The sequence below is a fragment of the Lissotriton vulgaris genome, chromosome 1_1 (assembly GCF_964263255.1).
Source record: "Lissotriton vulgaris chromosome 1_1, aLisVul1.2, whole genome shotgun sequence".
Classification (NCBI taxonomy): domain Eukaryota; kingdom Metazoa; phylum Chordata; class Amphibia; order Caudata; family Salamandridae; genus Lissotriton; species Lissotriton vulgaris.
Window position 1 is genome coordinate 1,751,928,854 of NC_141685.1, and position 18,013 is coordinate 1,751,946,866.

The window sequence follows — 18,013 nt, forward strand, 5'->3', positions numbered from 1 at the left end:
CCTCGACCTCCCCAGATGAACTCACATCACACACCACCTCAAGAAGCTGCACTGGCTCCTTATCCACATCACACACAGCCTCAAGTGCAATCCTGACAAATCCGAAGTGCTTTTCTTTGGCTGCCGGTCGGATCCCATCTGGCAGGCCTGGTGGCCTGAGAATATGTCTCCTCCTTCGGCTGCCTCTACATCGGCCAAGAACCTGGGGATAAAGATTGATAATCATCTGTCTATGAAGCCCCAGATCCTTGGCCTTACAGGGAGATGCTTCGGCATTCTTAAGATGCTTCGTAAATTTCTCCCTCTTCTTTCGCTGGCTCACAGAAAATCCACGGTTCAGGCGCTCATTGGATCGTGCCTTGATTACGTGAACATTCTGTATTTGGGTCTGCCAGAATATCTTCTTCAGCGCCTGCAGATAGTTCAGAACTCTGCGGCGCGTGCCATCTTTGGACTCCATCGGCACACCAGGGTTTCTGATCTGTTGCAAACTTTGCATTGGCTACCCATTCGAAAACGTATCATTTTCAAGGCGCTCACTTTGGCCTTCAAAGCGCTTCATTTGTCCGGGGCCAAATACATCCAAAAGGGGATGGTCTTCTACCAACCTACTCGATCATTAAGGTATGAGTCGTTGGCTCTGGCCTTGGTCCCGGTCATAAGAAGAGAGAGGGTTGGCGGCCGGTCTTTCAGGCGATTAGCGCCCCAGTTGTGGAATACCTTGCCGGTTGGTCTCCGAAGGAATCCTTCTCTGTTGGCTTTCAGGAAGAATCTGAAGACATGGTTGTACGCTCAGTAGTTTTTTTTTCCCCCTTTTGCCTCTGCTCCCTGTTCGTTTTGGGTTTAAAGCGCCGGGACACTCCTCGGAGTAGCCGAGCGCTATATAAAACACATTATAACATTAACATTATCCAGGAGAAATGTCAGTTCAAGATGTTGACGACCCATAAAAAAGAAATGCACAACAGAGAACCAGCATACCTGAACAAACACATGACCTTTCACCAATGACCAGACACCTATGATTCGCCTCTCTCTTCCTTGCAGACACCCCCTTGATCTGCTAAAGCAACAGCAGAGGATGCTCCTTTTCACACCTGGCAGCCAAAGCTTGGAACAACCTTCCCCTGCCCCTCAGGACCACCACATCCCTCTGGGAATTCAGCAAGGGTCTCAAGACCTGGCTGTTCAAGTTGAACAAATCACCACAAGTCAGTTAGCTACTCCAGCACCTTGAGACCCTCACAGGTGATTTGCTGCACTTTATAAATCCCTGATTAATTAATTGATTGATTATCGACATCTACTTCTGTAAATGGTACAGGGCATCTTTGCATGCTGGGCCATACCCTCAGTGGATATTTTTTCCACCTCCGAAAACACTAAATTTCCAGTCTGTTTTGCTTTTGAGTTTCATCCTTGTGGGTCTCTGGGGGACCTGGTTCACCTCTGCCACTGAATCTGTGAGTACTGAAGAATGTCAGGATGGATCAAGTGCAGCTGATCCTGGTGGTCCCAGATTTGGCTAGGAGAGTGTGGTATTCTGAGCTGTTCACTTTGAATATTTGTCTTCTAATTTGTTTTTCTTTTTGGTAAGTCCGGCTATCTCCGCAGAAGAGCAGAGTGCTCCATGCATGGAGAACATGTAGAACCTACTGAGAAATATTGATCGTACATGAGAAGTTGTAGATGTCTTTCTGGCTGCCTGCCACCCTTCTACCAAGTTCGGGCCACTCGTCCAAATTTGGTAGCTGGTGTGAGGAGAAGCAGGTTGACCCTCTGCAGGCTAAGTCGTCTGATCTTTTTTTGTTCATGTTATCTTTGGCCAACACAGGTTTGGTCTGGGCATAGTTATGGGTTACCTATTAGCCCGGATCATCTTTCTTCATTGTGATGCTCATTTATCTATTTATTTAAAAAGGGCTCTCCTCTGTTTTCTCAGGCGGCCACTTGGACATTCGTCCACACTGAAATCAGGCATTAGTGGATTGGTTCACAGGTCCACGAGGGCCTTTGTTCCCGCTCTGCTGGACCTCCAGGTCTAAAATTCACTCCTCTGTCCCACCTGAACAGCGCATTGCTTTGGGGTCGATTCACAAGGTGAGTCATCTGCAGTTAGAAGTATTCATCAGAATAAGACGTTACTTACCTTCTGTAACAATTTTTCTGGTGGAGACTTTTAACTGCAGGTTAGGTACTGGATGACCTCCTCCCCATTCTGTAGACTGGTCACACAGAAGTTAATTCAGTTGTGAGTTAGATTCATACACTGCCACTGCAGATCGGTCACACTCTGTGACTAAGGGTGAGGAAAAGACCAATGAACAATCTAATTGCAGCACTCAGAGATGCCTTCTATATGTGGCTCCCTGTCATAATGTCTGAAGATAGGACTGAGTCTGAATGGAGGCTAATTGATCTATCTGCCGACTCAAACTTTGGTGCAAGAGTTTCCAAATCCATTCTGGCAAATGAGGAGCATCACAAGGTGAGGCATCTGCAGTTAGATAGAGTGTCTACAAGAAAGAGCATTACTACAGGTAAATAACGTAATCCTTTCTCCACACAACCCCCATTAAGCCCATTGTAACTGCAATCTGTCAAACATGCTTTAGTGAAATTCTTAAGCACCTGCCATTTGCCTTTACCATCCTGAAACCCTTAATGACCTCCTTTACCCCATGGTCATTAAACTGTATTACTTTGCTGTTGCCTCTGTTTCTTCTAGCAGTAGCTGGATCACTGACCTTAAGAGCCTCAGAAACGGTTAGGACATGCATGCATTTGAAGAGCTTGGTCTTGAAAGGAGTAATGCATATGTGTGACCCCCATACCACCTGTGCTCTTTAAACTCGTTTGGTGATGCCCTCCTTCTTGTCTTTAACAAAATTTCTAGAACTCTGCCTCCCAATCAACATTGTCCTTACTAGCAGACCAATAGCAGGCTTCGCAGTGGGTGTTCGGGTCGCCTATCGGCCTGCTCCCATTGATTTGGTTCACTCCCATTTATTTGGATCTGGGTTTTGAGCTTCCCACTACATAAAGGCGGTAGTAGCATCCTCTAACAAAGTAAGCTATCTCCTCATGCTTGCTGATGGTCTGCAGCACGTTCAATCTGGAAGCCTAAAACACCTCAGGGTTTTGGGAAAGTGGGCATAGCCGGTCCTCCACCTTGTACGAGCTTCCAGATATACATCTTAAAATGAGAGAGGGCATCAGCAATGTAATGTTTCAATCTGTTTTTCAAACTATACAGTCAAGCCTTCAAGCACTTCAGGGGTGGTGCTTTTATCATTGTAATAGTAATATAGCCCTGTGCTCGTTCAGCACTTGTTTTTAGGGCCACCTATCTGGGGGGGGGGGGGGGGGGGGGGACTGTTTACTAGTTTGCTAATACATCATCCCATACAGGCACTACAGGACATTTATTTCAGAAACCGTAGCCCTATCCTTATTGCACTTCACCCATTTCACCTCCTTGTCTTTACAGTTCCAGGTTTTACAGAGCCATCCGTTTTTTTCTAAATCCCCCCCTCCACCACCCTACCCCTGCTTCTTTGCCTAAAATGCCTCATGTGGGATGGTTTGAAGCAGTGTAGCCTGGTGTAAAAGCCATATTTAAACTACAATGATATAAAAACCTGCCTGCCTCCCACATTTGATGTTTGAAATTAAGTACATGCATTAAGGTTCTGCCCCTAAAATGGAAGGCTTGTCTTGTCTCTTGATTACATTTGGTATTAATTGTGGATCTTACGCCAGCAGATTGACAATATGTATGCATTGTGTTTTCTGAATCTCCCATCCAACTTTTGTTGGCTTTGGTATGTACAAAGTATGTCCCTCTTCCACTGTATTTTTGCAAGCCATATATTGGGTAACATCTGTTCATTTATAATTTGTTAATCATTGTGGATAACCTAGTTCTCCATTTCCAGAAGGCCATCTGCACCGGTGTCTAATGGTATGGGTTTACCTTAGTTTATCAAGATTTTACTGCTCAATTTTTCCACCCCCACCTCCTTTGCAAACGTAACAACATATCGAAATATTGCACTTTAAGCAGCTTCTTTTCTCTTGTTTAGCAGGTTGCTATTGCCACATAGAGGAATTCATCCACTCAGATTTACCGATATTCATCAAGTTTTTTTAGGATTTGCTTCTTTATGCTGCATAGTATATGCCCACTTTTATTGCATTGTTAAACTGAATAGAACCCAGAAAGTTAACCAGCCTTTAAGTACAATCTGCAGTGTACGGCCCACAGATCTGGAAGAACCCAACAAGCACACTACTTTTAATTTCTATATCCAGGTAAAACAATAAGACCTGACCTATGGTTAGCCTGCCTTTATATAGTAATGTCAATTCATATATAAGCTATCTGGCTAATGCTAATGCCATAACACTCGATGGCTGGCAGCCAACTGTAGCTTAATCCTCTTACACTTCTATAAGACATTACACTCTTAATTAATTTACCGAGGACATCTGAAAGACTCAGTGAGTACCAGTGCCAGATCTTCCAGAGAGCCCGCAGCCAGTGTTGTTGAAGCTGCTGCGAAGGAGCCAGCCGCTCTCTGCTCTCCGCCTGCTTCCATGCCGACATTTTGGATATTTCGGGCATTTCAACTCACTGAGTGACCAAGGGAGCTAGTGGCGTCCATCGGAGACGGATTTCTTTGATCGCTGGCATTGTTTGGTGAGTGAACGACTACTGGCAGACTGTGTGTGGCAGCTCCGTGGCTCTTTGCGGCCGTGGCCGACTCCGATCCGCTGGGTTTGCCACTCTGGTCCGGACTTTTGCACTGATAGATGCGAGGCACCCATGCAGTGCAACACGAAGGGAGCTGGATTTAACGAGTAAGACCAACGGGTTACACTTCAGCCCAGTGAAATTTTGCAAAATAAAGATTTAAAAACACCGAGTATTACACTCTCTGGAAGCCTTGTAGTTGTCCGCTACAGAGCACCGGAGAGCACCGGAGAGCCAAGAGGCGAAATCGGCAGAACGCCAGACCGAGCGGAACGCACAGGTCACCGCGGGAAAACGGGCTACGGGCTACGGGGCTGCCGGGGGTACCATTAACATGATCGGCCTGCCGCGAAACACTATTTGCCTTGCCTAGCCCAGAGAAAACACCGCACCGCTGGGGGACCGCGGGAACCACTTGCTGGACATTGCCCGCTGAAAACCACCAGCTGGACATTGCCCGCCGACGCTACCGAAGCTATGGAAACTGAAGCTGCGGACCTCGCCACAACATCTCCCCCTCCACCGCAGCTTCTGGGCCACACCTCCGCCGCCGAGCAGCCGCATGTGTCTTTTTGAGGGAAGGGGTAAGGGGCAAGGGGTAACCGGCTCCAACCCCCGCCCTCGCCCAGACCCCAGGCTCCAGGACCTGGTTATTGGGGGGGGGCCTCAGGATTACCATCGGACAATCCCTTTGACTGCTGGATCTACAACTGCCACAACAGTCACTGTAGCAGTGGTTCTGCTAACCTGGCCTTTCTATTATTCACGGCTAATTACAGCAGAGCTCGGCTGACCTGTCCCGGACCTGTCCCGCCCCACCTCAGAGCCGCTGATAGTGGTGCCTGATACCTGGCCGAGTCAGGTGGAAAAGGAGAGCCCGGGTGTGCTGCGGTGCCGTGGGAAGCAGCTGACCACAACGGGGGTTTAAGTGGTTCAAAGTGTTACCCGTGTGCAGGACGAACCGGAAGGGCAAGACCCGGTGTTAAGGGGAGACGCCACACCGCCACCAAGCCGCCAAGCCCGAGGGGGGCCACCAGTCAACAGGTGAGAAGCCTCTGCCCTGGTCCTTGTTATCTGGCTCTCTTCCTCCACCTCTGGGCACTTACCACTCTTGACGGGACAGGAGGAGTGTAGTCCCCCCCCCCCCCCCCCCCCTGTTAAACCGGCGATCAATATCTTGCAGGCTCGCTATGGAAAACTCCAAGCAACTTAGAAAACTCCCACGGAGGAAGGGTACTACCCTCCGCTCCGCCTCCCCCGGTGGGGTTCAACAGAAGTCGCCACCACCCCAAGAGAAAACGTTACACAATGGCGGTCCACCATCGCAATCGCATCTTCGGATTAGCGACTTCTTTGTTAAAACCCCTGTCCAAAAGGGCTCCTCCCCTACCCAAACATCTCAGCAGGATACAGACTTAAAAGCTGACGTCCAGACTGATAACCACTGCTCCCCCGGACCTGCCTACGTTAAAAACTCAACTCCGTAGGAACCCTCTCTACTCTCGCCCAAATCTTCCATCACTCATGAGACACTCCATGAGTCACTCCATGAGACACATCAGTTGCTCATCCTCTCCCAGGAGGTCGCTGTCACGACTCATGACAGTTCTTTTGTCTCACTGAGTGCCTTCTCTGTAGATCCAGGAAATCCATCCTCACCAGTCTTCAGCTCAGACTCTACAAACATCACCATTTTAAACACTGCAACTAAGCTAGAAGTCCAAGCCCAAGCCTATGGCAGCGTCCCGTTTACACTGTTTGAACACATTGACAACTGCTATATTGCAGACTTAACACCGAAGGCTCTATTACAACCCAGCCCAAGCTCATGCTCAGTGGCACCCTCAACTAGCCTGAACGACCCCCAACCTTCAAACAAGAGCCCCAAAAATGACGGCCCCTCATTATCTCACAAACTATTCAACCGATTCCTCGCCTCCTTAGAAAGCCGAATTGAAGAATCACTCGCCCACTCACCGGGCTTCAGCCCTTCCTCAAACTCCCTCAGAATCCCTCCAGAGGACCAGGAATCATCCGTGTTTATTTTGTCGGACCCCACAAACTCTGTCTCGGTCTCAATGACATCCCTCCATGCCAAACAAGATGCAATTGCCAAGGCCACGCTATGGCAGTCGCAGAAAATGGAGCTGCAGATCAATCTAATGCAAACTCTGGCCTCAGCACTGTCGGATCTGGGCTCCAGGATAAGCACCCTCGAAGGTTTGGCGGGGACAATGGGCAATCGGAATCCCTGTTCCTGCAGCCCAATAATCAACAAACTCTCGTCCCTCCCCGAATTCCTGGGCGCAATCTTGAACAGCGTAGAGTGCCATAGCATCAGACATGGAACATCTCAACCCACGCCCATATAAGAGTCTCAAACTCCATCCATCCTTGAAGAGCCTCTACGCTCCGCCACACCAGCCGGCCCATGCACTGTGAGAAAAATCACTCCCCCTCGCGCCGACCAAGCTACTAAAAGTCCGGCCAGTCATTCATGTTATGTTATGTTATGTTATGTTATATTGATTTATTATGCGCACAGATACCCCAGCCAAGGGGCGTCCCGGCGCAGAGACAAGGTAGAACATAACACAACAGGAAACTAAAAACATGAAAGCAGCTAAAACAGGAAAGTTTTTAAAGCCCTCCGGAAAGTCAAGAGGTCCTCCATCAGACGAATTTCAACAGGAAGGGAGTTCCATACTGACGCGGCCTTTACACTAAACGAGCGGCCACCCATGCGACTAAGCCTAAATCTGGGGACCACCGCAAGAGCCAAACCCTGGGAACGGAGGGTGCGGGTGGGAACATAAAAGGAAAGACAGCTGGATAGGATTTCTGGGCCAATACCTCTCAGAATCTTAAAAGCGAGACACAAGACCTTAAAAAGGATGCGCTTCCTGACAGGGAGCCAATGTAGGGTACGAAGGACAGTTGCCACCGAGCTGAATCTGGGCAGGCCGACAATCGCCCTCGCCGCAGCATTCTGAACCCGCTGCAGACGGGTTAACTCGGCCTGGTTAGCCCCAGCCAGAAGAGAGCTGGCATAATCCAGGCGGGAGATGATAGTTGCCTGGATCACCAGCTGCCTGGTCGGGGCGTCAAAGAACTTGAGAACAGGTCTCAAGCCCCTTAGGAGACCGAAACAACAGGCCGCAGTTTTTTTAGTATGCCCTACAAAGGAAAGGCCCGCATCCAGCCAGACCCCCAGGTTTTTCACCTCAGATACCGGGGTCGGAGTGGGTCCCAGCTCAGAGGGCCACCATTGGTCACCCCACAGCTCCACTCCCTTACCGACAACCATCACCTCCGTCATCAGGGACCAGCCCCGGCAAAAATCACGAACACGGATCTTCATAGCTCAACAGCGGGCAAGGCAACAGACCGCTGTGCGCCCCATCCATTAGAAGACCCAACTAAAGCCTGTTGGGACTTCCACATGCAAAAGCATTTCTTGCCTCAAGTGCCACAAGTCTCGGGAATGACAAGTCAACCGGGGGGGACTATTTACCCACCTGAAGCACGCTTCCAACTCTTGATGGCGACAGCTCCTTTACCTGGAACAGCCAGGAGTCAGGATCACCAGAGCCCGGAAAAGGGAGCAGAACTAATCTTTTATCCACACTACGAGCACAAGGGCCCACATGACACTCTTCACAGATGCAACCTCCTTCGCCTATTCAACTGCATTCCAGCGCTGGCCGGGTCACCTCCTCAGACCTTATATCAGTCAAGTTCTCCACAATACCAGGGAAAGGGGGCTCAGATGCCACCATTACAATGTGGTCCCAGGAATCCATCAGGAATGCAATTTTCAAGGAAGCCAATCGATTTGAAAACTGGGGCATTGAAAAGTGGGTTCCTACTCAACAAAAATACCCCCACGTTCTTCTCCCACAGGCCCCTGCGAAACAGCTCACCAGTGTACTGAAGGGGTCCCAGGGCGCAACCCATGCCTGGCTCCCAGATGCGTCGAAAGCTGACAATCTCCTAACCATTGCATGCTATAATAATCAACGTATGATAAGCTGCAAATTTAATTGCCCTATCCCCCATGCCAACGACATGCGCCACGGAGACTTCGTCCCAGAGCTGTCAATCAACTTCGCCCAGCAACAGCGATCCTCCTAACAAGAACACCAACTGGCCCGATTCCAAACTAACTATCATATCTTGGAACCCGGGCGGGCTAAAGTCAACCCTTGCTTCAAAATCAGCCGTGGAATTCCTGAACAAAAGCGACATCATTTGTTTTCAGTAGACCTGGTCTCTATCTCCATCGCCTCTTCTTGGCTATTATGAACTCTTTCAACCGGCCGCCAAGTTCAAATCTCATGGAAGACCCTCAGGGGGCCTCTCTATTTTCAACAGCCACAGGTGCACCTATCCCTCGGAACCCGACGGCAGGGCAGACGGTCCTGATCACCGGTCTGTCATTTTCAGGCAGGGCACACTCTATCCTCCTAATGAACATTTACCACAATACAGCAAAAACTGCAAAATCAACTGTAACTGATCAAATGATAAAACAACTGGAAGATCTTTTAGTGGAATTTGCATCCACGGAGGTACTGCTACTAGGAGACTTTAACATCAAAGACCTCACAACCAACGGCCTCTTAGCAGGGAAAAACAAAGAGCAAGAAGCGATGACCACCTTTCTAACAACTCATAACTTCTGCTCGGCTCAGCAAATTTCGCTGGAACAGCACCCGGACACTCATTTCTTGCCAACATTCAGGAGAATCTCAACTATCAATTTATATTTTTCTCTCACCGCTCCTGGGCAATCATCTGGCCAGGATGGAAATTCCCTATCATTTGGAGAGCGACCACAATCCCATAATGGTACACTGCACCTGCAAGTGCAAGTCGCCCTCGAAACGACAGAAGTGGGGCATTCAACGTGAGCCGAACTGCACACCATGGTTAGAAGAATCAAATGGGACTCACGGGGATCTGCCACGGTGGGAACCTGGCTCAAGGGCGAAACACTTAACTTCAGACACAGTGCTCCGACAGAATCACACTACCGGTGGGATAACGCCATTGGTAAGCTACAGGATCTCCTGGCAGGGCCTGCGGTTCATCACAGAACACTCGGGCCACATTCGAAGCAAACCCACGACCCATTGTTAGCCTCCCAACGAAAGACCCTCAGGAAGGCCGTCCGCCAGCACAAACTGACTGGAACTGTTCACACTGCCAACAAGGTGGCATCGCTGCGGACGACCTACAAGAAATCCTTATGGGAGAACAAGAGACTCAAAGAACAGTCTGAGTGGATAAAAATGTTCGCCCTACTCAAGGGCAAAAGTCAGTCCCAGTTCTGGAATCATATGAATAAACTCCGCTCCTCCAACAAGACGAGAGGAAACGCAGTCTGTGAAGAAGCCTGGGCCCTGCACGTGACCAATCTTTATCGCAGTGACTTTGGGGACCCCGCGGTGATTGAATTAAGAGATCGCGCTGTTTCCATTCAAATAGAAACTCTCGAACTGACCACTGCAGTCGAGGTCCCCAAGTATCTGCGAGCCAAGAAAAAAGACGGAGCTCCAGGGCCCAACGGACTCCCTGCCGGGATATTTAAAAGTGCCCCGGAAGAGTGGGCGGACCTTCTGACTCCCCTATTTAACAACGTGTTCGCGACAGGCCAGCTACCAGACTCTTGGTTAGGTTCGACTCTATGCCCCATATTCAAGAAAGGAGATCCTGCGTCACCGGCTAACTACAGCCTCATTGCCCTATTAGATCTGGAGGCAAAGGCATATGCCCGGTGTTGTCTTCGGTTGCTTGAAAAATGGGTCGTAGAAAATAACATACCATACTACCAAACTGGGTTCCGGGCATCGGCCTCCACAATAGACAACATTATTACTCTAGCCACTCTGAGTCAAAAAGCAGTACAAAAAAAACATCTTCCACTCTATTGCTGCTTCATAGACTACAGCGCGGCTTTTGACAAAGTGTCTCGGAACATCTTGTGGAGGAAGCTGAACAAATGGGGGATTCCGCACGGCCTACTATGAGCACTAATTTCCCTGCATAAGAACACGTGGGTGCGAATTAAAACCGGCCCAAAGACACTTTCTTCAAGAATTGCCGTCGAAGATGGGCTAAAGCAAGGCTGTGTTCTTGCCCCGCTGTTGTTCAATCTCTACACAGATGATCTCGGTACATTCCTGGAGAATAGTAATCCTCTCCCTCCAAAACTAGGACCCGACAAAAAGCCCCTTCACATATTACAATACGCAGATGACATCGTAATAATGGACCAAGCAAAATCGGGTCTCCAACGGGCATTAAGTACGCTCCATATATATAACACCGCCAATGCTCTGAAAATCAACCAGGCAAAGACGAAGGTACTGGTATTTGGCAGATGCAAGAATAAGAAAAGGCTGGTATGGAACATCGGGCCCGCCAGGATTAACACAATAGTAAAATATAATTACTTGGGAGTCTGGTTCAACGAGACGTCCAGGCCTACAGCTCACCTAGCTGCCTTGCAAAAGAGAGCAGGTGCAATTACATAATCCCTGACCCGGCTGAACCAAACCCTGAGCAGCCCCTCTGCCGAAGCCATCCTGAAGGTGACCAAAGCTATTCTACTTCCTGCGGTAACCTACGGACATCAGGCCTTTCCTGGTGCATGCTCTCCCAGTCTTGAGCTTGCCCAAATCTCCACCTACAAAAAAATGTCCATTTGCCAAGTTTCATTCAGCGTGCAAGACTACGATTGGAGCTGGGTCTAGAAAGACAATCTCTTTAATGCGAGGCCGACATCCTGAAATATTTTATAAGGACCCTAAAAGCAGGTGATAACACTCTTAAATCCCAGCTAAAAGGAATCCTGTCCAGTCCTGGCAATCCCTGGAACACCCAGATTGTAAAGGCCATAAGAGTGTTAGAGATTGACAAGTCATCTCTCCTCTCAGTCACTATTCCATACTCGGCCTGGAAAAGCGCCATCAACAAGCAAGTCAAACTTATCTCTCCGTCTATGGATCTGCAGGCTCTAAAGACATCAACCATTCTGCTCCGCTTGAACTCTTCGTATCTTCCTGGGATCCCACAAGCATATTGCCAGGAAAATTTAAGCGCAGTGGCTCGGAAGAATATAATGTTTATGCGACTTCTAGGCCTGCGCTCGAGGGCCTTCAACAAATGGGCCCCAACAAGCGAGGGGGGGGCTTGTAGGCTCTGCAAATACCACTCTGAATCATGGCTGCATCTCCTGTGCTGCTGCCCGGCACTAGCAGCCCCCAGAAGGCCCCTCTTGAAACCCTTGTTTTTAAAATGGGGTGCTAGGACGTGCTGGGAGGCCTCGGCCTTGTGCTTTACATCTACTTACATCCAAGTACTCGCAAGGTGAGGTAAAATTTTGAGACTTTTGTACAATCTTCTATTTCCTCCCTTGGCCGCCACGCTTCCCCCCCCCCCTCAAAGACTCATTACATACTTTTTCCGTCCTTTGGCCCAGTACCCTTTGTCTTAATTAATTTTATCTGGCCAAGCACAGCAAAATGTTCACACAGGCAACTATAACGCTGTTCTTCAATAAGCATACCGGTCTCTAAGCCTGGAAAATTGTTTTTTAGCCCTGTTTTTATATGATAAATGTGCTAAAAGCTAAATTTTATAACTGTGCTAAAGTAGATTCTGTATAGCAATGGTTTTAAGTAACTGTGCTAAATTAATTTTAAAAACTTGAAACTATAAGACATATCTGCTACAGGCCTTGTCTTTCACCCAGGACTGAACTAGCCCATAACATAGCCATCTCCATACAAAACCGGCATGAAATAACTCACTAGATCTGTCACATACTGGTGTCCAATCAGAGGATTCTAATCCAGTCCACCACTGCCAGTCCCAGCTATCCATATACTATGACCGCTTCTTTACACCTCACGATGGCATTCAGGTATGTTATGACAGTATGTTATGACAGTAATAATGCCATTCCAGCAGAATTTTTCACCACTTCTCTCTCCAGCCATGCCTGCTCAAAACCAAGCAATGTAAACAAAATATTAGGTCTAATAACCCAGTGAACTCACCAGCTAAGTAGACTATGACCATAAGACAATAAGAAATATCATAAGTGACCTGCAGATGTGCTCAAAGCTGGCAGCTCGCTGAAAACCATGCACTATGCGCCTGTCTCTCTAACATCTTCATCCACCACACTGCTAAGCACTGCATCCCATAACACGATAACCACACCTCTGTGGTCATCACACACGGCATGGAAACACTTCCAACATAGGATCAAAAATCAAGACAACCTTCTTCCAACTATGGAGTGTGTAGCTTGCTGTTCATGTAGGCAACTACTTCAGTGCACCACATAGGTAAATGCAGTAAATGAAATAAATGAAGTAAATGCTGAAATACAATACTGTGGTGTAAGCACATTCTGCCAGCGCTGTGGCAGTTAGCATTGCATGACGTAGATGTACGTTTCTTTCTTCGTCTATGGAATGCCCATTTTCTGGAGATCTTTTTGTGTGAAGCTTTGGTCTTTGCATTAGGTGTAATTGGGTTCTTGCTGTGAGATGCAACATGGATTCTGCTCCCAATATTTTGGAAAAGCTTGCCATGCTCTTTGCAGCTATTTCCGTATTTGCTACTGGTTTCTTGCAGCATTTGTTTTTCTGTTTTGAAACAAAATGGTTGCACTATCTTTTTTATTTTAGCCTGGGACCTTCACGTGGTGAAATACCTTGTTGAGCACAAATAAATACATAGACGCAATGAAGAAAGCCTTTTACCTGATTGAATCCATGCTGTTCATTTATGAGGGGCTGTTAGATTATTGTGTTTTTATGTCTCACACTAACAAAATGTGTTCTTTTGTTCATTTCGCAGAAAAGTGACCCCAATGTGACCTGGCGCACGGATCTTCTGATTGAGTACCAAGGAGAAGGACACAACATCAGTGATCCCACCTGTCCGGTGTTGGGCCCCGGTGTCTCTGTAAGAAACGCTTAGCGCACAATAGATGAAATACAGATATTTACCCCATGTAATAGTGTTTCTAGATATAAGTACTCTAAGCATTGATTTAAACGTTCATTTAAGGGTATGTTTTCATATTTTGAAATATAAACTAATTTTGTATTCTACTTAGGCAGATTCAATCAACAGCTGAGATAACGTTTTGTTTGGCTCCCAGGATCTCGCCTTGATTTACTAGAAATCTGTTTTTGGACTTTGATGCTTTGTTATCAAAGAGCATAACATATATACTGTCCTGTGAACCTTCTCCGCTCAGAGGCATTTAATTGCCAAATTGTAAATGTGCACGCCACACTGGACTATGTGTGCAGAGTGAATTGAAAGTATTTGCTTTGCCAAAAAACTAATGATGTATCCAAAATGTCTAAAGATCCCCGGGCATAAGGACTGTAAAACGGTCTTCCCTTTTTGGAAAGCTTCATCTATTCATCTATGAGTCACTTAAACTTGACACTATAACCCTCTTTCAACTTCCACCCTCTTAATAGCGAGGTTGGACTCTGTGAAGTTTGTTCAGACAGAAATCTGTCTCCGGGCACTTTTTCTGAAAAGGGAGCACTCCACAATCCCTGCCTCAAGATTTATGTCTGGATAGATCTGTAAGGTAACAAATATTACACTGACCTCCATACCATTGTGTTATTAAGTCAGTGGATGACGACCAGCCGCCTGAAACTGAACTCAGACAAGACGGAAGTCCTCATCCTGGGTTCCTCGCCCTCCGCCTGGGACGACTCCTGGTGGCCCCCCGCCCTGGGCACCGCACCCAAACCGACAGACCACGCACGCAACCTGGGCTTCATCTTGGACTCCTCCCTCACCATGACCAGACAAGTCAACGCCGTCTCCTCGTCATGCTTCAACATCCTGCGCATGCTACGGAAGATCTTCCGGTGGATCCCCACCGAGACCAGGAAGACGGTCACCCAGGCCCTCGTCACCAGCCGACTGGACTACGGCAACGCCCTCTATGCCGGAACCACCGCGAAGCTCCAGAAGAGACTCCAGCGGATCCAGAACGCCTCAGCCAGACTCATCCTCGACATCCCACGACACAGCCACATCTCCGGACATCTGAGAGACCTGCATTGGCTCCCCGTCAACAAAAGAATCACCTTCCGTCTCCTCACCCACGCACACAAAGCCCTACACGACCAAGGCCCGAGCTACCTCAACAACCGCGTCAACTTCTACGCTCCCAAACGCCAACTCCGATCAGCCAGTCACGCCCTCGCCGCCGTCCCCCGCATCCGAAGAACGACAACAGGAGGAAGGTCCTTCTCCTACCTGTCCGCCAAGACCTGGAACTCCCTCCCTCCCGACCTGCGCCTGACCCAAGACCACCTCTCGTTCAGGAAGAAGCTCAAGACCTGGCTCTTCGAGCAGTAGCAGCACCCCCCCTCCCCCCAAGCGCCTTGAGACCCTCTGGGTAAGTAGTGCGCTCTATAAATATATGTGATTGATTGATTGATCAGTAGCATTCATTTACATATGTAACTTGTCTACAGCACTTGCCCCACACTTAGGCGCAACAAAAGGTCTATGCAAGTTCTAATTAACAATTACAAATGTCAAGCATTATGAATTTATGATACCGCAAAACAGCAATGCAGAACAAGAAAAATAAAAACATCCACGAGCGAAAGAATTGATCGGAGTTCCTACTTAGTTCGGAGTCAAGGTGAATTTCTGCTACTCGATCTCCTCTACTAGATTTTAGCTTTTCTACTGTCTAGACTACACTTTGTTTTGGTAACATATTTTTATTTGGTTTTCCAATGTGAACAGCACATGTAACAAAACAAATCGTTGTGGTACATAGTCGTAGTGAAACAAAATATCGTAAAGAAACACAGCATTACAAACCAGAATAAAAACAAATTCCCACTTGGTTGTCAGCTAATCTGTTGGTGGCAGGGTCCAGGTGAAAATTAGTGAAGGAGACAGGAGCGTGTTGCTTGTATCCTGTTACGTAAACACAGTCGGCGGTAAACGAGAAGTAGGCAGGGGAGATAAAATGTGCCAGGGTTGACTGTGGCGCATAGGTAGTTGCAAGGAAATGAGGTGGAATTTGCTGTTAGGAGAAAGGTTTAGACATGATCAGACGGTGCCCAGGTGGGCCAAGTGGTTGGGTAGGAGCAAGGCAAGGTAGTAGGCAATGTTTTCCCAAGGCGTTTGTTCCAACACAAGTCTGGATTCAGTTGTCCAGGTCACTGAATTAGCGTTGCAGCGTCTGGAGGATTTATTGTGTCAGGGGTATGGGAGTGATCACTGTGTGGGGCAAAGGGGTTAATCTTGTTCGACTAGTTAAAGGAGCTGCAAGTAGAAGGTGGTTCATTATGGAGAAGTGGGACAGTTGCAGAAATGTTGCACCTCCTCGTTGCAAAGGGCATCCTCTACCATACTTACTCAGTGCCCCGTACCAGACCATCACCAGTGGTGCACGCCATTGAAGTGTAAGCGTATACTTGGCTAGGAAAAGCGACAGCACAGCGAATCGGATGCGCACTTTGTTACTTCTGGTGCTTGAATATACTAAGTGGCGTCACCTCCCAGGTACAGAGATCAGGTAGTTCTGTGACCTCCCGCAAAGTGTCATGTACTGTTTGCCAATTTTGCTGCAAGGCTGGGCATGACTATAACATGAGTAAGATCCACATTGGGCATGTGACATCTGGGGCTTTCTCCCTGGGCGTTCGGGTAATAACGGATTAGTTGGGTGGAGGAGAGATGCTCGGTGTAGTTTTTGAAACTGGCAGTACGAGAGACCTGTTGGGTGTTTATCTCATCTTCGAGCATGGTCCTGATGGCTCCTGTCTTGGTGCAATATTCAACGCTACTTCCGGCGCCAAGACAGACGCCACAGGTGCAAGCCTAGATGCTGATTCTGGCGTTACTGTTGCCGGAGTCAGACCAAATACTTCTATTGGATTCTGTAGCCCAGCCTCTGTCACCCTGGCCCTCATTCCAAAACTATGATCCGTATTAACCGGATTGCCGGAAGTAAAATATTTTTATGAATGCAGTGACATTTTCGATGATCTAAAAAATGCTAGTGGACTTCACACCTCCCCTGACACTGGCCCTCATCCCGTAACCCAATTGCCACAGAAGAATCTGCCTCCTTTGCTACTGTTATCAGATGGGCAGCTGCAGTGCATGATTTAAGTTTACCTATACAGGAGATTAGGACCAATCTCTAAGCAAAGGTTCTTAACCATGCAGCGATTCTTACCCCCCTTACCCCCCCCCTCCCCCCCAAAGAACCTCCACTACCCTTTAATGAGACCCTAACTGATATAGTAATGGACACCTGGGCTAAAACAGGATCTTGCACACCGTCCAGAATTCTTGCTCCAGCAACCTACCCCAAAGAGCTTGGTAGTACAAGCATCATCTAGCCACCTGAACTCCAACTCATTTCCCATCACTCCACCTGACGGGGAATCCAAATGGATGGAAACTATTGCAAAGCGTCTTTTGTCAAGTACCAGTCTTGCCTCGCGATTCGTCAACACCTCGTGTCTTCTGGGACGGTATTCAAACTCCTTGTGGGAAAGACTGGTGGATGTGTTGCTTGCTGTCCTGAAGTTGTCGGGCATACTCTACAACATCTGACCCTCGAATGTGAAGTATACGATCCACTCTGGCCTGGACACAACAAACTGGCTAGAGTAGGGCAGTCGAAACCAGTGTGGTGCTTAGGCACCACACCTGAGTTTTCTCCACTGGCTTCTCTTCGGACATCGAGCTGTTCCTCATGGACATGCCTTTTAATGGGTTGAAAGTTTTCAGGGTAAATGCTGACTTTGCCACCGAGAAATTTAAGGAGAGCAAAGCCACGGTGCGCTATCATGGCCTAGTTTAGCCTGCTCTGTATTTACCCAAGACCCCTTTTGAGGCTTCAGCAGGGGATCTCCGCGGATACAGCAACAGTATAGGCCTCAGCAGCAATAAGCCTCCCAGCTGTTTTGGGGACAAGGCCTGTGAGCCGGCATACAAAGTTCAGGCACACAGGGGCAGCATCTTACCCAGACCACAACCCCTCCCCCCATAGCCACCTCTGCAAAACCGCTTCAAATTGTCTTTGGTGTCACACATACATCAGGTAGGAGGCCGGTTCACCTTTCACCTCCCCGGATGGTAGTCTCAGACCAATGGCTGCTCCAGATAGGAGAACATGGTCACTCCCTACCTTTTTTGACCTATCCCCTGAACATGTCACCCACA

At 48.2% G+C, this 18,013-nt stretch overlaps 1 protein-coding gene across 1 annotated transcript in view; it reads left to right on the forward strand.

Annotated features, from left to right (window-relative positions):
* GNS (glucosamine (N-acetyl)-6-sulfatase) overlaps window positions 1–18,013 on the forward strand; it is a 230,871-nt gene that overhangs the window by 168,023 nt on the left and 44,835 nt on the right. The window contains exon 11 of the mRNA XM_086919043.1: window positions 13,634–13,741. Coding sequence (XP_086775169.1) covers window positions 13,634–13,741 — 108 coding nt within the window. The remainder of the gene's footprint in view (window positions 1–13,633; window positions 13,742–18,013) is intronic.